General features: G+C 35.5%; 1 protein-coding gene across 1 annotated transcript in view; it reads left to right on the forward strand.

The window, feature by feature from the left end:
* CSNK1G3 (casein kinase 1 gamma 3) overlaps positions 1-24,776 on the forward strand; it is a 69,208-nt gene that overhangs the window by 38,226 nt on the left and 6,206 nt on the right. The window contains exons 9-15 of the mRNA XM_009284160.1: positions 5,604-5,689; positions 5,821-5,905; positions 11,026-11,174; positions 12,218-12,313; positions 12,997-13,092; positions 23,010-23,116; positions 23,481-23,504. Coding sequence (XP_009282435.1) covers positions 5,604-5,689; positions 5,821-5,905; positions 11,026-11,174; positions 12,218-12,313; positions 12,997-13,092; positions 23,010-23,116; positions 23,481-23,504 — 643 coding nt within the window. The remainder of the gene's footprint in view (positions 1-5,603; positions 5,690-5,820; positions 5,906-11,025; positions 11,175-12,217; positions 12,314-12,996; positions 13,093-23,009; positions 23,117-23,480; positions 23,505-24,776) is intronic.

The following is a 24,776-nucleotide window of genomic DNA, read 5'->3' on the forward strand; positions in this document are numbered from 1 at the left end:
CCCCCTGGCCAGCTTTCCCCAGTTTATGTACTGAGCATGACGTCACATGGTATGGAATATCCCTTTGGCCAGTTTGGGTCAGCTGTCCTGGCTGTGCCCCCTCCCAGCTTCTTGTGCACCCCCAGCCTCCTCAGTTGGTCGAGCATCGGAAGCTGGAAAGTCCTTGACTAATGTTAAGCACTGCTTAGCAACAACTAAAACATCAGTGTGTTATCAACATTATTCTCATCCTAAATCCAAAACACAGCACTGTACCAGCTACTAAGAAGGAAATTAACTCTATCCCTGCCGAAACCAGGACACAAATATATAGATAATTATTAAATGTAGATGGAGGAGGTTTAGAATGCCTTTCTGAAATCATTACAGTGATGCTGCTAAACCATGCAAAGGAGCACAACCTCATGTAATAACTCTGCTTCAGTTCAAACTCAGAGCAGTTGTTCTTCTTGACCTGATTATTTTGCAGGCATTTCTTGGGTGACAGAGGACTATTCATCATGATCTTTTAAGTCTAACAAACACTGAACAGTATGCATGGGGCTCTTATTTTCATAGCCTCTCCTTTATGTGGAGTTTGTTTTTTCTGTATGTTCTGTGAATCCCCTCTAAAATGTGGTATTTCTTTAATTGGTGCAGTGGGATGTACAGCACACTGAAGCTCTTCAAGCTCTGTTGTCCCTTTGGTTGCAGACAGTGGCTTATAGGATACATTCAGCACTGAAAATACTGGTAGTAAGAGAATTTTTTAGGGCAATATTTTTAGTCTGTAGGTAATTTTCCTAGGAACTTAAATGGTCTGGTAGCAAAACTGTTGCATGTATTACTACTTCTTGACTATCCAAGGTGTCAGCTGACCTTTGTAAAAAGTAAGTGTGTTTTCAGTAAAGAGGGAGACTGTCAGGTTCACATTCTCTTATAAGTTGATTTCAAGTATGCATTTATTGAACTGTAACTTGTTCTACGTTAGTACGTATGAATAAGAAAGTATGTTGTCCTTTGATCAAAAGTACATTTTGGGATCCATAGTGTTTAAAACTGTCATAACAAGTGCATAGTAACTAGAAAGACTTTAAATGTTTGCGTATATTTAGTTGAAACTTGCACAAAATTACCAAGGCCCACTCTTTTGAGGTGTATATAGAAGGTGATGTACAGTTACTGAACATGGTGTAGCCAATTATTTCAATAATATTTAGTTCCAGAAACATACATTTGATGAAGGGTTTCTGGTAGTTTTGTGCCAAGCTGAGAGTTTGTATGTGGAATAGAAGGTATTTTGTCTATGTGAAAGATAATGTGGCTTTATTTAGATAGCTATTAGAAGGAAATACAAATATTCTGCAGCCCTTACCAGCATGTGGCTGGTGCCCTTGCTTCTATAAGGTAATTTCTCTTGGGGATAAAATTACTCCATGCTGCTTTTCCAGTCCCCTTCATTTTCTGGAAGGGAGAGAGGGATCCCAGAGAATGTAGATTCTGACTGGGAGCTTAAAGAAAACAAAAAACTGCGTCTGTAAAAGTCCTACTATTTTCTGTATTTGCTGGAAATCGAAATTGGTAATTGTTTTGGGATTTCTCTAAACTCAGAAAAACAGCGTACTGAGTTGTTGTCTAAGTTATTTGGCTACAGGAAGTGTAGTCGCATGAAGTGGTAATTGCTATAATATGGCTATCTCTAATGGTTTCTGGGGAACAACCAATATCCTTGGTTGTATTGGTCTTTTCTTGGTAGTGCTTAATTATTGAAGAGGCAGTGGTTAGTTATCTTACAATGAATGCCTGAGACTCTTTTGGGAATGAAACAACTCTGCTCTTTAATGCTAATTGAAAAGCCGAATGAAGTCAATTTCTTTAAACAGTACTTACTTATCTTAAAACAAAACCAAACCCCCCCCCTTTACCTTTATAGTAGACCTGCTTTGTTATCAGAGCTGTCATATGTTCTAGACTTAAAATCAGTTTTCTAGGGGCCAGACTTTCTACATTGGATCAATTTTAATGCGTTTCTTATAATAAGAACAATAAATGTTTGGACCTAAAATTGTATTAGCCTAAATCCTGGAGTTTTTCCAGAAACTCAAAGAAAAAAATGTTTTCTGCAGTTACAGGCTGTGCTTTGTGGTGATGGCCTTCCAGGAGTCCTAGCAGCTTTCACTTGTCACTGAGCCAGAGGTGCAGGATGAAGTCCTTTTGCAGACTTAGAACCCCCATAGGAAGTTCACTAGTCTCCTCGTACGCACTAAACTATCACTGGACCTCAGGGGCAGGATTGTAGCTGCCTTAGATAAATACCTTTTTCTGTGTAAACTAACCTTAAAAAAATCTGTAATTGTATTAGAAGCAGTTTCATATAAACTGAGCTAAATAAATCTTTGCTCCCCTAATTAAAGGTATAACTGAAAATAGAATATTTTCCTTAAAGTCCACATTATTCTTAACACAACAGCATGGCATACAATGTGTGCTTATGATAAAATTGACATACGACTTCATTTTTATGAACCAGAATCACTAACTTCAGGATTCATGATTTTGTTCAGGAAGGGATGCTGTTCTTTTCCTCAAATTATATTATTATATGGAATCGTATCATTTTTAGTAGGACTACAAACTGGGTGATAACTCTCAATTTTTTTTTTTGCTAAACTTTATAGACTGACAGTTCAGAATATGTAGATTATCACTTTCCATCTACTTTGTGATTACAGTAACAAGTCTGCATATCAAGCCATGTAATCATCCCAGTAGCTAATACTGTGTTTTCTGATCCAAATAGATAGTATGTTTCTACTGTTTCAGCATTCCTATAGCAAGCAGTAAAACTTTCTTTGGAGGGGGAATGCAGTTTTTATAATGGATGCTTACTGAATGTCGGTTGTTTGACCTGTGTTATGGTTACTTTACAGTGTGTGCTAAAAAAAGATAATTCCTAGAGATAGCCTGCTGAATGAAGTTCTAGTTCTTATTAAAATCAGCCTATTTGAATCGAGATGATTAATTTATCTATACCTTGTGAACTAAATAACAGCTATTAGTTTCTTACTAATTTATCTAGCTTCAGGTGACCTCCTTGAGAGAGAGGAGACCGTGTGCCCTAAAGCTTTATTGTGTGTTTGTCATCTTATGATTGTATTACCTTTTAGACAACAGATCCTCTTAATCTCATTAAATTGTGATCCACTAGGATCAGTGTACATCAGCAGCCCTTCCTCCAGCTGATGCTTGAAATCCTTTGTGTTCCAGCTAGTCCACTGCCAGGGTTTTTTTTTTTGTTTTCAGAGGCCCTTCTTCCAACAATAGCAATATAATCTTTGGGTTTCCTGTTTCTCAGGCTTATCTTGAAGAATTCCGTCTATAGGAAAGGATATTTGACTACTATTTTTTAATTACTTTAACATGATCAGTGAAGAACTCAAATGGATTCTAAATAACAATCCCCTTCCCCAAAAATTAAAACAAACAAAAAAATCCTTTCCCATAGCAGATTCTTGAGGGCATTGTGAATTCAAATGGTGTATCCTAGAAGTAGTTCCCACAGAACTATTCTATAGAAATATCTCCAACGGTCCAAAGCTCGCTTAAAAAAAAAAAAATCCTCTTAATTGGAAATCATGTCAGGGTAAAGATTGAAAGTTTCTCCTTTCATAGACCAATTGCCTCAATAAGGTGGTGTGTTTTTTTTAAAGGAGGTTATTTTTTCATCAGCATAACCTGTAGAAGTTAATGCAAAAGAGAGGAATTATTGTCCCTTAGCAAAGACCAAACAGAATGTTCCGATACATTTTTGTGGGCCATACCTTAGTGTTGCCCATAGATGGGCCATCTGTTGCACACTTGTAAAATTTTTGTATGTTTTGCCACCATCTTACCACTGATCTGTCTTACATAAAACACACACTGCATTGCACAAAAAGATTGCCATGAGCGGTGCTCATGAAGTACTCATTATCCCCATGTCCACCCTCTGTCATAAAGAGCACAGGATTTCTGCAGACAGCTGGAGTCAACATTTCCTTCACATACTGAAACCTGTCAGGCACAGAACTGTACTGCTTGTTCCTGCTTTCTTCTTAACCTTCTTGGTTGCATCAGGGTAGCATATGGGCAGCAAATGGCATGTTGCAGGGTTGGCAGAGAAATTCAAATAAGACCAGATTGTCTGGAGTGTGCTCACTGAGAGAAGTGGCAGCAGTGGGCAACAAGAGTGGTGGAGTGGACACAAACAAGAAGAGTGTTGGCAAGGGAAGTGGAAACATGGAAACGAGTGAAGGAGAAATGACTGTGAAAGAGCCCCCTATGGCTGGCAGATGTGTGATGAAGTAAGGGGCTAGATGTAGACCATGCTCTGAATTACCATACCTTTTTTTTTATTTTCCTGTTCATTTGCTAGTATGTGTTTACTCAGTGTTCAAATGAGAAAATAGGGATCGAAAACAGAGTATTAAGTAAATTGTTCTTTTTATATGAAGATTAAGAATTGTTTTTCAGATGCAGCGTACTTCTGGCAATAATTTGTGTTGATCAGATCAAAGCCAGGTTGCCTTTGTTAACTTTCCTGCATTCAAAATCTAACAAACATTTCTTCATTTATTTTTCTGCTCCATTTCTCTCGCTGTCAAAGCATAGTGATTTTGTCTTTCTGAAAATACTGAGTAGAAACAATGGTAATACTTTCGTTTTCTGCCTTATGTCAAAAAAATCAAAGGAAAATCAAAGTTAGAGGTAAATACTACCTGTTAATACAAAACATAATACACTGTGTAATATTTGTTTCAACAGCAGTAGAGAATGAAGTCAGGTGAAAATGTAAAAAAGTTTTCTACTAGTCATTTGAAGACTTTTACTATTCTCTGTTACATTCAGTTTTCCTAAGAATAATGGATTTTATTTAAAAATAATATGGAATGTACTTTGAAAAGTTTGAACTTTGAATGCACTGCATTTTGCTTGTTACTTCCTTTTTTCTTTGAGCTTCTGTGAATTTTTTGAAGGACTGCCATTGCACTACTACAGCTGAAAAATGGTAGGCATGCCAGACATTGTCTTCTGTAACTTAGCTTTTAAGTCAGCTAGACTTGAGAGCAGGCTGTACATACGTGCCTCTTCATGTTGCTTTGTGATCAAATAATAAGACTTCTGAGCCTTCTTCAGTCTACCTTTGGCTTACTCAGGAATTCCATAAGAGGTCCCTGAGAAAACTACCACCTTTTCCATGATATTATAGAGGAAAAATGAGTTCAGTTAAAGCTTCCTTAAATGTTTCAAGTTCACAACTAATGGAACAAAAAATATTGGAATTAAAATGCAATTATATATGTAAAGGGTCAAAATATATTTTAAAATAAGAACAATTTCTTACAGCAAGATAATTTGTTTAAACTACTGTAGAGATCAATATATGTGCAGTCTGCATCTGCTTTTTTTTGGTTTAGCTGTGTTCTTAATGGAGTCCATAGTACACAAGAAGCCTCCCACATGCTCAGTTTGATTTCAAGTACTTCATATCTCCCAATTCTTACATAATTTGGAAGCTAACCTTTTAAATATAATGTAAAATTACACAGATTGAGTGTTCTAATAATATTTGAATTTTGTTTCAGAGCAAAGTAGAAGAGATGATTTGGAAGCTTTAGGTCATATGTTTATGTATTTTCTCAGAGGAAGCCTTCCATGGCAAGGTTTAAAGGTAGTGGTTTTTGATATCTTCCTCTATCCTATTTTCAGATCATCAGCTTTTCTTGCCATGATCTCTTTCTTTTTGAAAGTTTGTCTGCAAGATGTATAACTTCAGAAGCTTGTTTTGTTCTTGTATCATAGGCTGATACATTAAAAGAACGTTACCAGAAAATTGGAGACACAAAACGAGCAACCCCTATAGAAGTACTGTGTGAAAACTTTCCAGGTAATGTCTACTGTTAATAAAAATGTCATGTATTGATTTAGAAAATGAAACTGGCATAGATAATTGTTTAATATTTGGTTTTAAAAATAAAATAATGCTTCCAAATATGTGTATTATGTACTATGGTAATAGATACAAGAATTATCCTTTGAAGCAGCACTAAGATAATTCTGGTGTTCTTCAAAGATAGATTCTTCTAAAAGAAACATTAAAAAAAATTAAGGATATATATTCCTACGGTGATCAACTAGTCTTCCAAATATGTGTATTATGTACTATGGTAATAGATACAAGAATTATCCTTTGAAGCAGCACTAAGATAATTCTGGTGTTCTTCAAAGATAGATTCTTCTAAAAGAAACATTAAAAAAAATTAAGGATATATATTCCTACGGTGATCAACTAGTCTACACTTGTATCTTCACACATAAAATTTTGCAAGCCTTTTCAGCTCAAACCTGATATCATATCCCTTTTTAAAACAAGCAACATTAGGAACAGCTTGAAATAATATTTAAAATAACTTGCAGGTAGTTTCAGGTGTCACTTCTAGTTCTCCTTAAGTGCATGGATAATCAATGAGGTATTGGAAAATGGGAGAGAAGCAAATGTGACTTTTTTTTTTAAAAGTTGGACTAATCAGCTCAGGATGGGACACACACACACATGACACGGACACGATTTTGCCAAAATAAAAATAAACACCTTGAAAAATAATCACAGTGGCATTGATAGGCAAAATGGATTTGCAGAGAATAGCTCATGACAAACTGCTTTGATTTCCTCTTATGAAAGGATATCCTGTCCACAGCAGGCCTTGTGGGCAGGAGGCAGATGTTTTATGTCATGAAATCTTAGTGCTTTTGATGATCTTTTTAAATATTCTCACAAGTAATCTAAAAAGCGTAATCAAGAAGAATCTACTGTGGGAAGAAGTGTAAAACAATTTGAAGTAGTTAAGTACATTGTTGCCAAATTTGAAACATGAAATGGTATTCCACAGAGATCTATGCTGGATCTGTTCAGTATTTTTGAGTGCCTTGTATAATTGAGAGTTTATTAAACTTGCAAATGATAAGTTTGAAATTTGTAGGCTCAACAGTGGGGTCAGAATGAAATGATCCTGACAGATTACAAATACAGCCTTAAAAATATAAGGTACAGTTCAATAAATCATGTTCAAGGTAGTATATGAAGATAGGATCAAATCCAAATTAAGAATTATTGGGTATGGAAAGCTTCCTTAGGTAATGGCTCAAAGTCAGTCATTCACAAAGTAAATGCAAGTGAGCAGTGTCATGCTGCTATATTTTTTAAAAACAAATTAACTAAACCCCTATGCTAAGTTGGATTATATAAACAGGATATAGCCTGAAAGACAGATGAATTGCCATTTCCACTGTACTTGACTCTGTAAAGCCTCAACTGAAACAGTATGTTCAATTTTGGGGACTGTACTTCAAGAAAATGTATCCTATTTTAATGGTATCTCATAAAGAAGTGGGAGTGCTTATATGCCATATTTGCTAGACCTATCACCAAAGACTGAAGGCATGAAGATTGGTTTAGTCAAGATTGTGAGGGAAAGAAGTTCTCCTGTACCTTTCGGCTGCTACAAACACGAAAGGAATCGGTTTGCTACAGCCACAGCAGCTAGGACAAAGTAATGGATGTAATTCAAAACAGTTAAGTTTAGACTTGAACTCCTGTGTTTCAAATATAGTGAAGAGCATGAAGGGATTGCCATTGCCAGGGAGACTGTGGAGTTTCTTTCACTGGAGTTGTGTGAAAACAAACCAGACAGACAACGCTGTAACCAATTTGCTATGGGATAGGGTGGTGTACTAGATGACCTTTTGAAGTTCTTTCAAACCTTTGGTAAAAATTAGTCCATCAACAATTTTTCTTATGTTTTTCATTTTACTTTCTTGTGTGTATTAAAATACAATAAAATCAAGTGAAATTGGCTTTTGTTATAGAACTTAGAGCAAATGTCTGAACACGTTTGGTGAATTGACAAAAGTTTAAATGTGGGGAAAAAAAACTTGTTCTGGAAAATGTATCTTCTGCATCCAGTAATGCATGCATGTCCTGCATGTTGATTTTTATGTAGTTGCTAGAGTCCTCTAAAAAATAAGTATCTAATTTAAGGTGTATATGGTGCAATTCCTGGAAATAATTATGCATGTGTAGCTCCATAGATCTAGTGGAGTGTTTCCACCAAATTTGATCAAGTGCATGCTTGTTGGCAGGATTGGATCTGAAAATGGAACAGGGAAAAGATACTTGACCTTGGAGAACACAAAAGATCAACTTCTTTGATAGTACATATGTACATTTTCATAATAAATATATTCTTGTATGTGGAAGTTTTTGCGTGTCAAATATCTGAGGATTTTCTGCCTTTTCCTGTCTTTGTCACTTAAGACATAGAATAGAATGAGAAGTACATCCACCATCATTTCAGTTCTTTTCAGTCAGCCTGCGGACTGAGCTAGCTGATTGATGTTCCATAAGGCAAGAGAACTCTGTAGTATCAGTGAAAGATATTTTGGTCTTTGTCACATGTGAAACACATCTTTTTCATCCCCTGTTCTGTGGAATTGTACTGTCTTTGAGTGTGCAACACTACTGGGGTTTCAAGCCTTGTATAAAATATGAGCAAGGATGTAAAGTCTGGAGTTTCAGCTTCAAGTACATAAGGGTGGTATTTGATTTTTGGAGTCAGCCAGTTGTAACATTCAGCTGCATTAAATGGCTCAGTTCCAACCTTTATACCTCTGAAGAAATGCCTTACATGTTTTGGGTTCCGGTTTACATTAGGAAAGTATGGTTGAACAGGTCCCTAGCAATGTGTCAACATTTCTCTTCACCTTCTTCAAACACTGATGTCCTTGGCTAGTATTGCTGAAGTCTTGCTTGTCTGCTGAGCTGGACCTTAGGTGCCAAGGTATTCCTCCTATCCACTGCTCCATCTGCTCATGCCTAAAACATAGCACTTAATACTCTGATTTTGTCAGAACTGAGTAATTTGGGATCTCTCAGCACCATTGTCCTGTGGTGCATTCTTGATGGCACCAACATGATGCTGCCTCACAACTTTTTGTTATCAAGCTGGTCTCAAACCTTCACTTCTCCCTTTTTCTACCCCACTATCTCTGAAAGAGTGTAACTTAGCATAGCTCAGTCTTAGCACTGCCTCTGCACTTCTCAGTCATCCTCTGTCAGAAGATAGGCTTCTTACAGCACCTTATTTGTACCACAAAACATCAGCTTCTCCAGACTTACTGGAATGTGATGTGCGTGTCAGGGTGAGTGTGCAGTGATACTGTTGTGCTGTTTCTGACATACATAACTCTTCATAGGATCGGTGAGTGCTGGTGGCATCTACTTTTAACCTTATTCATCCTCTGACTTTCTGGTCATATAGAGGTGCTTTCTCTTGTGCTTTGGGACTATGTGAGCAGCCTTTTTGGCTTGAGAGTGAGGAGTCATTGCTTTTCTTAGAATGGCTTGCCAGTGGGTGGTTTCCCATGCTTCCATGAGCTACAAAGGTTCCTAAACAAGTTAGATTTTAAGAGTTCTGGCCACCTGGAACTCATGTCCCAAGACTCAGGTCAAGTGCTTCACCTGATCCATATCAGATTGTGAGAAGTTGTTGTAGTACTCTCTTCCAAACCACTATGGTGTGATTTCCGCCCCCCCCCCCCCCCCTTTTTTTTTTCCTTCTGTAACAGGGGTTATGGATGGATGCAGTCTGAATGAACCAAAATTTCAGTATGGTTAGGTTTTTGCTCTCTTCACTCTTCCAGTACTTTAGTTCTTTCTTATAATACCTGCTGGAGTGGAAGGACCTGTAGGACTTGGTCTTTTGTGAAAGCTTGTTAACATTTATCTCTTCTCACCATCTGCTGTTTTCTCAGACTGTTGTATTTCCACGTGCCCCTCATTTCACTGATTCCTGAAGGAGTTATTGCAAATGTAGTCACATGTCTGAGCAGTTTCTCAATGGGATTTGAAGCTTGTGCTTCGTATGTTCATGGGTCCTCCCTTTCAGCCCTTGGATTCTTGTAGTCTTCTGTCCACACAATGCTTGTTTCTTACAGCTGTTGTCTCAGAAGCCTTTCATGGCTTATACTCATTATCAAGAATGGGACTTCTGTATGCTTTATTCACCTGCCAAGAGGTTTGTCCTGGGACTCTTGTCTTAACAAAAAGGTTCTGGCTGCTAGTGTGCAGTCTGTACTTCATACCCTTTAACGACTAGGAAAGCTCTTTCCTTTTATCTTTACAGGTCCAGGCCCTTTCAGAAATCTCCCTGGTTGTCTCCTCCACTGGGAGAATCTTATAATTCCCATGTAACACCTACCCAAGTGAATCTCCATTTGTATGCTGACATGGTATTTAAACGTTGCTATTAGAATGACTTCTGACCAAAGTCAGTTTACAAGAGCTCAGGTAACCTTAGTATTTCTCTGCAGTGTTTCTGTTCAGGATATTTGCCGCTTCTGCTCAACACTTTCACATAATGTGATGCCTGAAGATTCAGTGCTGCTGCAGCCTTCCATAGTCATATTACAGTTACAGCTCAACAGAGCTTATACCGAGTGTTTTTTGTCAGGACAATTGGAGTTGCCCACTTTAGAATGTACATGTGGATCCTCTCTTAAAGGAAGGTTACATGCCAGTAACATGGTGGACTGTTTGAGACACAGTCCACCCTGTACATTTATATACCCCCTTCTTTACATTTCCTTAGGCTTGTCTTTGTACAATTAATTGCAAAAAAAATTGAAGACTAGAGGCATTTCTTTCCCCACTTTCTTGGCACACTGTGCCTCAGGATTGGAAGGTTGAATGGAAGATTTTGACAGGTAATGCAAAGGGAAAATTAGTAGGGAGTCACTTGGTAGGATATGTTTAGAATATGGCATATGTCTTGAAGAATATTATTACTATTATGTAACTTTTCTTTCTGGTAATTCACAGATTCATGGTGAACAGCTGTTCAGGTTTTATGGTGAGAGGTAGAAGTTAGTTTAAAATGTAATAATAAGTACTGGTTTTTTGAGTGCCATTAAAACAGGTATGGCTATTATGTACATTTCTTATTTATACAGAGGAAATGGCTACATACCTACGTTATGTAAGAAGGCTAGATTTTTTTGAAAAGCCGGACTATGACTACTTAAGAAAGCTCTTCACAGACTTACTTGATCGGAAAGGCTATAAGTTTGATTATGAATATGACTGGATTGGCAAACAGTTGGTGAGTACAATTAAGCTATTAGTAATATACTGGGTTTTTTGTGCAACCAGTTTTGAGCCAGTGTTAGTCTTGAGTTTCAGAATACATGTGCATCTCATGGCTGCTATTAGCGTTGTGAACAGCTGCTATTATAAACCCGTTTTCAGTTGCATTTTCAAACATTATCTTTTGGCTTGAGATGTTTCATAGTGAGTCTTTCTCCAAACACGTACTCTTAATATCAAAGTAAATCTCTGTTCAATCCAAAATGAGGTTGTAGGAATTCAGACTGGTTTTTGAGTTGAGGAAGGAGTTTAAAACTTTGCAGATGATTGTTATTATTGCATGTATTTTCTTGCTTTTGGGGAATTTCTTGCTCCCAGTATTTTTAAAATGTAGAGCAATTACTTCCCTGCATCTGCTGTATACTCCAGATATTTATCAGTTCATTATGAAGAAACTGTCTATATGCAGTTCTAATGAAATATGGTGTAGAATATCAGTTTCCATCACAGTGCGTCTAAAGTTACAGAAAATACTGTGTTTATATTCTTTAAAGAAAGGGTAAAATATGAATATTTCAGGGCCTCAAATTTTTCCTTGCTTCTTTTTAGTAAGTAGGGAAGGGGTTGTGTGTGTAAGTTGGACAATTTTGGATTATACATTTTACCCTGAAGTTCCCTGTGTGGCTCTCTGAAAGAATCATAGTATTTTATTGCTAAATCTTTTTTCAGTGTTTAGCATTAAAAATTACTTTAAGCCTTTCTTCAGACTTTCATCAGAATGTCCTAACTGCTAACTGCAGAAAATATGAGCCTAAAGTCTTTCAGAAAATTGTCTGATAATACTCAGTTTTGCTATTTCATGAAAATGTGTAAGTCTTGGTTTGACTTTTTTCTCTGTTATTAGTAAATATCTAGTGAAGCTTTTGCTTTAATTTGATAATTTTGGGTTATGTAAACTGTCAGATTTAAAGATTAATTTCTATTACAAACCAGTAACTTTTGGTAAGACTTAGAAATTTATTTTTTTTACCAGTTGCTACATATTGTTTATATTTGTAGCCTACTCCAGTGGGTTCAATACATTCAGACCCTGCACTGTCTTCAAACAGAGAAGCATATCAGCACAGAGATAAAATGCAACAATCCAGAAATCAGGTAAATTGCTCATGTAACATTATCAGCATTACTTTGTCTTTTGTCTAATGATTCATGCTCTGTTGTTGCTTTTATTAGAACTCCAAAATAAAATTGACTCCAGGTTTTCTTTGTTTTTTCATTGATTTCAGTAGGTCCTTGTTAATGTATTTCTACATCTGTAGACCTTAACTTGTCCTAAAATGTTGCTTGTTTGATGCTATGGTATAACGTAGCTTACATCAGTAGTGAATTTTCTCTCTGCTGATACTTCTTGAATTTTTTTTTTCCTCTGTTTCTAATCACTGTCTCTTCCCCATATACTATATCATCTATTGGGGTTCTAACATGTATGTATAACATTTTCATTTTTTTTATAAACCAGGATAATGACCAAGGTGGTAAAAACGTTAGGAATTTAGATTTGTGTCCATTTACCTAAGCTAAGTTACAGGGTTGTGTTGGTGGCCTTTGTTTCTTACTTGGAATTTTGAGTTTTAGCTACTTTACTTCTCTATGAAAATGTATGTGTAGGTATATGTAAGTATGCAGATAATGTTGATGTACAATCTATATAGGAATTGAGTATGTAGTGCTTCTGTGCTTTTTAAAAATAATATATAATAATTAATGCATGACTTGTTTATTTTGAGAATTTTTATTTCTTCTTTTGCATATATTCCTAATGCATTAAAAACTGATAGTCAACAGACCATAGGGCAGCTTGGGACTCACAGCAAGCCAATCCACATCATTTGAGGGCTCACCTAGCAGCTGACAGACATGGTGGCTCGGTACAGGTATTTTCTGCTTCTTTGCATGACTTAATCAGTCATTTTGCATTACATAATACTAGTTTCCTGTAGTGCATGACATGATTCCTATTTTCATATTAAGCTCACTTTCCAGTAGTGTTCAGAATGTTCCTATTATTCCCTACTTCACAATTGCCAAACTGAAAGTAAAACAGGTGCAGAAAACTATGGCTCTTTTTGTATGTGGAATTACTGCTACATGTTTCTTAGTGAAAGCCTAAAACAATGGAACCATATCTCTTTTTGAGGGAATATACACTTACATAAGTGTGAGCAATTGAAGTTTAGACATTTGATATATTATTTAGTTGTATTAGCAACTAAAATGCTATTGACTGAATTCAGTGTTGTTTAAGTCATGTTTTTTGTTCCTTAAGCAAACTTCAAATGAAAGTGTTTAGTAGTGATTTTTGCTTAAACTTTACTACTTTTGTTCAAACAATAGTTGACTAGAACAATGCTTCCCAGGGCAGTACTTCACACTTATCAGTGGAAAAATGAGTAGAAACCAACAATTTTTCCTTTATTATTAGTTTATTTCATCTTCAAAGAGCTTTTTTCATGGTTTGCTCTTAATTTTACTTTTTTGTGTCTTGCTCTTTGAATATATTTAGGGACGAGATGGTTGGGATAATACATAAGGAAGTCTAAATTTAATATAGAAGGATTCAAAATGCCAGCTGAAAAGTCTATATGAAGTTTTGAGCATTCAGTCTGAAATTAAAATAATTTAGCTTTGTAAAATATTTTCAGGGGGAAAAAAAATTCTTTTGTCTGCTGCGTTTTTGATTCTGACAATCTAAGTTACGTATATTTATTCTGAAGTTTTGTTTTGGAAAAAAATTGTTGATGCCTGAAGAAAGAATGGGAAGTTCAGGGTAAAGAAAACAGTGCTGTAGTCTCACCAGTGTGATAATTCCATACCTTCTTTAAATGCTTTGAAATTCAATTCAAACTTAGCATTCTGTTAATTTTGCTGCTTTAGAAACTACTGTCATGTGTCATGTAAGAAAAGCTAGTAGATGATAATTATCACTATGCATCAAGAAAAGTTTAAAAATTGTTCTATGCTTCCCATTAACAGATATTTTGAAAACTTTATCTGTATATTTAACTTGAATTGCAATAGTTCTCTCAACATCAGTTTTAAAGGTAGTAATTTTTCTTTTGAGAACAGTATAGTAATGTGGAATCAAAATTGGGGTTGAAATTGTATCTTCCAAAATTATTACTTTTTTTAGGTTAGAAAAATACATATTTAACTTGTAAATTCCAGTTAGTAGAACTTTCAAACTGTATATCATATCACTCTTTTGGCAATCGTAGCACTTAAGAAACCTTTTATTCTTTCTCAGGTAAAATGTAGCAATCACAAGAGATTTTATTCCATTGTAACGTATGTTAAATACCCTTTGGGAGTGGGGAGAACATTTTCTAGGAAATACCAGTAGTATTCCTTTCTGTTAATATAATGTTCTTCCTTTTTTTTTCTCAAAGGATATGGGCATTCTGAGTTCAGATCACTTAGATTAGTTGAGACTAAACAGTTGCCATGTAAAAAGAGCAGTGTGCAAAACTGCATCCATTTGGTCTGTGTCTTTGAAGATCAAGTGTTGTACAGAAGGGTATTTTCAGGCCAGCTTAATTGGGTTGCTTTTTAGCGGGGAGTGGTCATACTTCCTCATTAAAAGCACTTATAAAACTGTATAATAATTTTCAGTTTTGTTTTGAAGTTTGAGCCCTTGACTGTTGTCAAATACCCCTTTGTTGTAGTGATACTAACTGAATCATGCTATTAAGTTGGACAATTAGCTAGCAAGTTTAACTGGATTCCTAACTGCCCCCAAGAAGACAAGTTCTAAAAGTGCCACAGATAATTGTTCAAAGGAAAGTTGTGTCTAAGGTATGAAATTAAAGTGTATTTATTTTTTCTGTGACCTTAGTGAGTCATTGTTCATCTTTGAGATCAGTTTTATGCTGAATTACCCTTTTTTCTGCAAGATATGAAAATCTGGCAGATAATTTTGTTTTAAAGTGACAATGGAATGTTTTTTAGGTCACTACTATTACAGTCATCTGTAATACTACTGGTGATGTCTTCTCTGAGATCCTTTTGTAGAAGATTATTAAAATATCTTAGTGATTCTTCACTATGACACATTAAATTCAAGTGGACTGAATGTTGGTATGTGTGTATATGTATGTTAGTACATATTTTTATGATCTTAGTAACAGTGTTCAAGCGGGAAACATTCAGGTTCTAAATGATTTGTTCATTAATAGTAATCATTCTGGTTTTTGTATTAAAGTTAAGTTACAATGTATAAATTTAAGTTATCCCAAACTCTCTAGGCCTTTGTTAGAGATATACTAATGTTTTTAATCATGTCTGATTTTACCTTGTAGCATCAGTTCTCAGTTCATGTTCAAATACTATCAGCAAATTGAGTTGTAAGTTGTAAACCTCCAGAAATAGTTCACATCCCTTCTTCCACTTTTCTCTATTTAGAGTAAGATAAAAAATGCTGTAGTATGGCAGTCCATCTTTCTAGTTTGTGTAGCCTTGTTAATGAGATGCAACTTGTACCTCCCAGCAATTCATTCAGCAGCTTCCTGTGTCTTTATTTTTGTTTGCCTCAGTTCCCAAAAATGTCAGTTGTACAGCACTGAATTGTTTCCTTCTCTACATGAACTGCAGACTGCTTATGCACTCATAAAGACTGTACTAATCTGTTTGTTACTTTTTTTTATCACTTGCTAGCTGAAAAATGTCAGTACAGCACTGAATTGTTTCCTTCTCTACATGAACTGCAGACTGCTTATGCACTCATAAAAAAGACAAGAAAAGTTTAAAAATTGTTCTATGCTTCCCATTAACAGATATTTTGAAAACTTTATCTGTATATTTAACTTGAATTGCAATAGTTCTCTCAACATCAGTTTTAAAGGTAGTAATTTTTCTTTTGAGAACAGTATAGTAATGTGGAATCAAAATTGGGGTTGAAATTGTATCTTCCAAAATTATTACTTTTTTTAGGTTAGAAAAATACATATTTAACTTGTAAATTCCAGTTAGTAGAACTTTCAAACTGTATATCATATCACTCTTTTGGCAATCGTAGCACTTAAGAAACCTTTTATTCTTTCTCAGGTAAAATGTAGCAATCACAAGAGATTTTATTCCATTGTAACGTATGTTAAATACCCTTTGGGAGTGGGGAGAACATTTTCTAGGAAATACCAGTAGTATTCCTTTCTGTTAATATAATGTTCTTCCTTTTTTTTTCTCAAAGGATATGGGCATTCTGAGTTCAGATCACTTAGATTAGTTGAGACTAAACAGTTGCCATGTAAAAAGAGCAGTGTGCAAAACTGCATCCATTTGGTCTGTGTCTTTGAAGATCAAGTGTTGTACAGAAGGGTATTTTCAGGCCAGCTTAATTGGGTTGCTTTTTAGCGGGGAGTGGTCATACTTCCTCATTAAAAGCACTTATAAAACTGTATAATAATTTTCAGTTTTGTTTTGAAGTTTGAGCCCTTGACTGTTGTCAAATACCCCTTTGTTGTAGTGATACTAACTGAATCATGCTATTAAGTTGGACAATTAGCTAGCAAGTTTAACTGGATTCCTAACTGCCCCCAAGAAGACAAGTTCTAAAAGTGCCACAGATAATTGTTCAAAGGAAAGTTGTGTCTAAGGTATGAAATTAAAGTGTATTTATTTTTTCTGTGACCTTAGTGAGTCATTGTTCATCTTTGAGATCAGTTTTATGCTGAATTACCCTTTTTTCTGCAAGATATGAAAATCTGGCAGATAATTTTGTTTTAAAGTGACAATGGAATGTTTTTTAGGTCACTACTATTACAGTCATCTGTAATACTACTGGTGATGTCTTCTCTGAGATCCTTTTGTAGAAGATTATTAAAATATCTTAGTGATTCTTCACTATGACACATTAAATTCAAGTGGACTGAATGTTGGTATGTGTGTATATGTATGTTAGTACATATTTTTATGGTGTTAGTAACAGTGTTCAAGCGGGAAACATTCAGGTTCTAAATGATTTGTTCATTAATAGTAATCATTCTGGTTTTTGTATTAAAGTTAAGTTACAATGTATAAATTTAAGTTATCCCAAACTCTCTAGGCCTTTGTTAGAGATATACTAATGTTTTTAATCATGTCTGATTTTACCTTGTAGCATCAGTTCATGTTTAAAGTTCAAATACTATCAGCAAATTGAGTTGTAAAGGGAAGACCTCCAGAAATAGTTCACATCCCTTCTTCCACTTTTCTCTATTTAGAGTAAGATAAAAAATGCTGTAGTATGGCAGTCCATCTTTCTAGTTTGTGTAGCCTTGTTAATGAGATGCAACTTGTACCTCCCAGCAATTCATTCAGCAGCTTCCTGTGTCTTTATTTTTGTTTGCCTCAGTTCCCAAAAATGTCAGTTGTACAGCACTGAATTGTTTCCTTCTCTACATGAACTGCAGACTGCTTATGCACTCATAAAGACTGTACTAATCTGTTTGTTACTTTTTTTTATCACTTGCTAGCTGATCTCCTTCCTCTTGTCCTTTCTCTTTCTGTGTTCCCATTTGGAAATTCTTAAAAGGAGATCAGATTAAAAGATCAGGTTAAAGAGTTCTCAGTGAAGTGCCATAGGTCTTGAAAGGTGCTTCGGAACTGCTTGAAAGCTTAGATATTTGATGTAAGTAGTTTTTGAGTTGCAAGACACCTCTCCTTCAAGATGTCAAGACAGCAATGTGTTGGATGAAACAAATCAATTTCCCTTAGCTTTTGTGAATTAAAAAGGTAGTGTGAATTTTTTTGGTTCTTTTGTCTTAACTGGAAGCTTTTTGAAGGTAAAATATAGCGTTCTGTAGTATCACGAATGAATTTCTTAGGCCTGAAGGCTGGCTTTGTTTTTTGAAGAGTGGAGAGTTCAGTTACTGAGACTGGTTGTGAAATGAAGGATTGTTTTCTAAGAGACTTTCTGACTGATTTTTGAACATAGCAAGTAAAAGATCAGTTTACATACTAATCCAAAACAAAGCATGGGGCTAGCCTGAAGACTCGCTTCATTTGGGGAACTGGTATTCAGGCTTAACTTTGTCTTATTATAACTGGCCCTTAGCAAGCTTCTAAAGGACCATATCTAAGAAACTAATCTGTTCTGCGATTAATATGTCTCATTATTATGTAGCGGGTCTAGTATTTTAAGTTTGTTTGCCTTATGGCATAGAGGGTAGCAAGAAACAGCCGATGTGACACATATGCTTCTTTATATATGTGCTCTTCAAATTAAACTTTTAAAGAACTTAAATTAAGTTGATTAAATTTGAAGGAATTAAATTTAAACTAGGATAAGATCTGTTATCAAAATGCTTAAAGTTGTTTTAGATTTTCAGTTTAGGGGTTAATCTCCCACTTGTATGTAGGTGAGCAGCTTAAGTTAATCTTCAACATTGGAACACTTCTAATTTGAAACTTAGTTTAATATATTAGTTTTCAGAAACCTAATTCTGTGACTATTCATGGAAAAATGTTCATGTAGTTTTTGTTAACAGAATTTTTAGGTGCAAAAACATAACTTAAATATCTACATTTTTTCACTATAATCGTATACAAATCTGTTAAGAGATGAATTGTGCCTCCCATCTTTCATCAGGCTACTGAGGAAATCCAGTCCAACTCCAGTCATAAGTAGAGAAATGAAATTAAAAATTTCTCTTTAAGCACTGTTAGTTTTGTGTATCAGTTCTCTCTCCTTTCCTAAAGTTTTAGATTTTTATGTGGATCCACTATGATGAATCTTCTTTGTGCCTTATTTGTGGTACATCCTGGCCACAGAATTTCGTGTACCGCACCTTCAGTGCATAAGCTGTCTTCCAGGTGACTTATTCTTGTTCAATTTTGTTATATTCCCATATCTTTCTACCTGTGTTTTGCTGATTTTTGAGATGATTGGCATGTAGTCTGAGAGAGAAAAGTCTAATGGTTGGTCTAACTTAAGCCCATATGCTCCAGGATCAGGAGTGTACAAGTGTTAACACTGCTTCATTTACCCTGCATTATCAGTCTTTTACCAAATACACTTTTTGGTCAGATTGAAAAATATATTACTGATGTCACAGGGAATTAACTTCTGGCATTGTAGGTTGTTTTAGCAAGGTACAGAACTTACAATTGTAAGATCATACAGTTGTAGCTTTACTGATACTGGAGCTGAAGCACTCCTTCCTATCTCTTGTTCTCCTTTAAATGAGTCTTTGCTAGTTTTTTTTAAAGGTAAATATTTTACTCTGTTGCAGGTGCATTAATTCTTGGTTCTTCGTCTTACTGACACCATTCCTAGAGCTGTTCTCAGCAGTAGTAGACTAGAGTGAAACTCAAGGCATTTGTGATTCTGGAGAAGCATGACTGATGCTGGTTTTTGGACTACTGATACCCTTTGTTTCACTTATGCTTTCAGAGGTCACAACTCTTTCCAGAAAGATGAACTTCATTTTCCTCCCATTCAAACTAAGCCATGCAACAGGCAGTTATACTTGATCGTATCTGGTTGTGTATTTGGTGGATGTGTCTGGTGTATGTATATGGGAAGGACTGAGGTCTTTTTCTCCTTGATCTCTATCTTTTTGATAGAGATCAACTAGAGTGAGGCACGACAGTCTTCTGCTATCTAGTGCGAAGTCTTCTGCAAAGTTTGTATTGAAGTTTCTTAGAGAAAACAGTCATCTTAAATGAACAAAAAAACACCTTAGGACAAATGCTGTCTTGAAAAGAAAGACTTCTCCCACTAAAGGAAACCACTGTCAAGAAATACTATTCAGTTTTGAAATTGGTTTGAAGAACTTCAAGAAAAGAATCACCAAACAGGTTGTTACAGCTTCTCTGCTTCCTCTTTTATAAGCATATAAATGTGTTGGGAAACCCTGAAATAAGCATTGTTCTTTGTTACCATATGGCAGTGCATTGACCCAAGCAGAAGATTGTTATTGCTTCTTTAAAGCTCAAGTCAGCTTAGATTAGTATAAGTTTAAGTAACTGTGATTTTAAAAAAAACCAACCAATAAACCTGTCATAAACCAGGAGGTTTTTTGGTTTTGAGTTGCTCAAATCTTGCAAATATTCTTTTAACAATTGCCAGAAGAGGTTCCAAAGATACCAGAAGAGAGTTGTTGACAAAGGCTGATAAGAACCATCCATGAATCTTGAACCAGAGGAGCAAACCTTTTATTGCTGATCTACCTGCCTCTCCAAAATGGACTTCCTCTAGCGGTGATAGACAGGCAGACTATAAAAACGTGCTTAGGTACAGTTTTGTTCCTGTCAAAATGTTTTCACTTTCTCCTAAATTTTTTATCCATCAGAAGGGAGAGATGGATTTTTTCAACCTACTGTTGAAAAATAATATTCATAACTAGATTATTAACATAGGAAGGATTTTTAGATACCTACTTTCATGTTTTCCAGCTCACATGAAGAATGTGTACATGCTTGAGTCTGATCCCTTTTTTTGAATCTGCTGTCCAAGAAGATAGAGGTGAATGATTGAATAGGCACTCCTGGGAAAGAAGTGTGGAGGAGAATGCCATGTGAAAGCTCCATAGATGCTGGAGTTGGGCAATATGTTTGATATTTGAGTAAAAGTCATGTTTTCATTTGCTTTTTGTAGGAAAAGAGAAGAAAATAGGAGTTCTTGCAACTACCTGTGCAAACTGTCACGTTCTTTACAACAGTCAGGAATGCTGAGGTGTATGGGGTTGCTTGCCATCCAGAAAGGGGCATATACCTGTTGTCTTGTTTCTTGATGTACCCTACCCTTACTCGAGTAAACTGAAGAAAAAGGCTTCTGTTTCTGATCAACCGTTATTAAACCTTGAGCATAGTTCTGAGAATCTCTTTAGAAAAGTTCATTTTAAGTCTAGATCATGGAGCAGAAATCCTGAATGATTAGGACTGCAGGCAGGGTTGACTACAATCTTAATTGGGTGGCATTGCTTTATATGGATTATTGCAGGCTGCAGTTGTGATTAGTTACGTAGTTATCATTTGGATCCTTTGGATCCAAAACTCATTTGGTGGACAAGTTGAGCACATTTTTTTACCCTTACATTTTCATGAACAATCCTGTTTGATTTAGCAAGTACTTGCCATGCAAACACCATATGTTTCTGCTCTGCTTATCACTGTTACAACTGGATATTTCACAAGAAGCAATGAAATTATTTGCACAGTAAGATCCCTGGTGAGATGGTTGGGATCATACTATTTCCCCTTACCAGTAAATATGGACAATGATGACAAGAAATATTAAGATACTAGTAAAAAAAAAAAAAAAAATCTACTAACCCAAGGTGTTTAGTTTAAGATGCCTGACCAACCATCTTATGATTTGTTAAAGTACAATTCCTACCTATTTCTGTCACTGAATATTTCGTGCTTCTGCCATCCCCACTGATACGAAACTAAGCTTAAGCCACCTGGTTGAAATTCCACTGACTTACCTGTCATCACAGAAATCAAGTCCAATCTCCCAGAATTCTTTCAGTTATATTGACCAAAATTTAAGTAATTAGATTCTTGGAATCTCAGACATCTTTTGTTTTGTTATTGGGCTTCAGGGTTTTTTTGGCAGTGGTTCCTATTTTAGTAAAACTCGAAAAAGAAGACTCAGCCTGGTGTAGTCATATGGCATGGAAAACAGCTTAAGTTCAGCGAACTTCTGAAGCTCTGTACTTAGTTACAGTAGGAACCACAAAGCAAACCTCAATACGCAAGGCTATTAGCTCTAGTTATAAATAGGTGAGCCATAATTGCTACCTTAAGAGGACAGCTTGGAAGGGTGAGGGGAATAGTAACATTATGATGATGACTGTCCTTCCCTCTGCTTTCTTGTACTTTAATCTCTGACCTTCAGGCAACAGCTGGTAAGAATCTTGAACTATGAACTATTGGCCCACTTTCCTGTAGCTGATTATGTTTTACAGATGTTTTCTGCAGGCTCTTATATTATTTGGCCAGAGTGATGTTTTTGTGCAATGTTGCTTGGCCAAGTATTTGCCGCTACTTTGTAGCTAGTAGACCTCTTGATACTTTAATTGGGTCAGTTAGCAGTGTCAGCTTCCCTGACCAGCTATGCACTTGTCTATATCCAGTTAACCATCTTCCTGGCAGATTCTGTGAGGTGAAAAAGGGAGAGGCCTCTGGAATAGCTCCATTTGTCATGCAGGAAAGCTGACAGGAACTGGGAGAGAGAATATTGGGTTCCATTTGGTTTAAAGTCAGAACAAACATTGCCAGAGAACCAGAGCTGTCCCAGTGGCTCAAGAATTTACAAAGGAATTTGAGAGTAAATTAATGGGAATGAAGATGAATCTAATTTTTTTTTTTTAATGGCAGTAAGTGTTCTCATGCTCTAAGAGTGAAAACCAAACACCACCTACACTCTTGGGTCCAGAGAATGTCTTAGTTTTCCCCTCTTCTGGTGAGTACTCTGAGATACAAAAGAAGGAAACTAAGGAGCTTAAATACGCTAGAGAAGCAGAGATAGGGTAAGACTGACTGAATTGATAGCAGGAAAGGGGTTAGTGCTTTCTCTTAAGGCTCTGAAGAGACATGAGAGAGATTAGCAAACTGATCAACAGAATTGCTTTGCTTAGTCCACTCACTTTGAGTCTGTCATGTAGATGTCATTTCCACTAGTGCTTATGAAAGAAAAATGGCAGGAGCGCAGGGATGCAGGAATAAAACCTGGGAAAGATACTATTATTGGAATAAAAAGAAGTATGGCATTAACAAAAATTACTGATTTTTGAAGATGTATTGTAACTTTAGGAATTGACAAATGTATGTCTGGCACTAGCATAATTTTAGGTATTTCTGGTGATTTCAGGTAGTAAGCTCAACAAATGGAGAACTGAACACAGATGACCCAACTGCAGGCCGTTCAAATGCACCCATCACAGCTCCTGCAGAAGTAGAAGTAATGGATGAAACTAAGTATGTCCATCTTTTATATTCTTTGGATCTACTCAGCTACTTCAAAATTTTTCTTGTATAGTTATTAAAAAAATATTGTCTAAACTGAATAGCCACTGGTGAGGGGCAAAACTATAGTGCTATACTTAATTTTGGCTTTAAATATTTAAATAATAGACTTTCTATAACTTGTGCTTTTTAGGCTAAGCCCTCAATAAGCCTTCTATACTAGAGCAGTGCATGCATTTTTGATATTTCAACTGATTTTGAAATATTTATTTTAAGATAGTGTTCTGACTACCAAAAGCTATGTATGAAAGATGTAAAATTCTTCCTCTGTGTGGTATTCTGATTCTCTTTTTCCCCTTACTCTCTTTCTGTATAGCTGCCAGAAAGTGTTGAACATGTGGTGAGTTCTACCGCACAGGCAGGCAGAAATAGCCCCAGGGGCTTTGTTCTTGTTACTTGGTTTAAAACTAATTTCAGAGAACTCTAAAATAAAAAGTCCACTTGGAAATCACAAAACATGTTTTAATATTGTGAAACAATTAACTGTTTTTACAAACAGCCACCTTCAGGAGCTATTTTGCCTGCTTCAAATGTTGCTTGCTTTTAAGTTGTGTAGTCTGTGGTGTACTTTATTTAATCCTTTTTAGTGTGTAGTAGAATATTTTTTTCTTACTTGCTATCCTGTTTTAGAGGGGAAAACATTCTTTTCAGATATTGTAGCATTCAGCTAGTATTTTTAACATCTAGAAAATAACTCACTTATATGAACAAGTAATGAATGCTAGCAAATGTTTGAACTTTGTCCGTTATGTCTGTAAACATAGTATTTACCAGAGTATTAGTCTTTGACAACCTGCTAACAAATTGCTAAAACATAACTACAGGATTCGTTAAAGTTAGTGTAATGAAAGGGGAAAACATTAAGGTCTGTTAACATGGGGTGGACAACTAATGTATATATTTGAGTATATAAGGATATATTATACATATATCTCAAATATATATCTCAATTACTCAAATATATATATATTTGAGTAATAAAGTCAGACTTGTAAAATAGTACAGAAAAATATACTGCCTTTAGCTATCAGGAATAACTTTCAACATATTTTCTTTTATAATTGTGATTGGAATAGCTAATGTATATATTTGAGTATATAAGGATATATTATACATATATCTCAAATATATATCTCAATTATACTCAAATATATATATTTGAGTAATAAAGTCAGACTTGTAAAATAGTACAGAAAAATATACTGCCTTTAGCTATCAGGAATAACTTTCAACATATTTTCTTTTATAATTGTGATTGGAATAGGTTGGTACAAGGGTATGGATCTAGTTTATCATAAAATAGAGGCACTCAAGTATGAAGGATACATTAGTAGCAGAAAAATCCAGTAAGCGTTCCTTAATAGCAAAAAGTCAGACTTGTAAAATAGTACAGAAAAATATACTGCCTTTAGCTATCAGGAATAACTTTCAACATATTTTCTTTTATAATTGTGATTGGAATAGGTTGGTACAAGGGTATGGATCTAGTTTATCATAAAATAGAGGCACTCAAGTATGAAGGATACATTAGTAGCAGAAAAATCCAGTAAGCGTTCCTTAATAGCAATAAGTTTTGTAGGGTCCATTTTCGTAACTTTTAGATTAGAGAAAA

The sequence above is a fragment of the Aptenodytes forsteri genome, unplaced genomic scaffold (assembly GCF_000699145.1).
Source record: "Aptenodytes forsteri isolate BGI_AS27 unplaced genomic scaffold, ASM69914v1 Scaffold69, whole genome shotgun sequence".
Classification (NCBI taxonomy): domain Eukaryota; kingdom Metazoa; phylum Chordata; class Aves; order Sphenisciformes; family Spheniscidae; genus Aptenodytes; species Aptenodytes forsteri.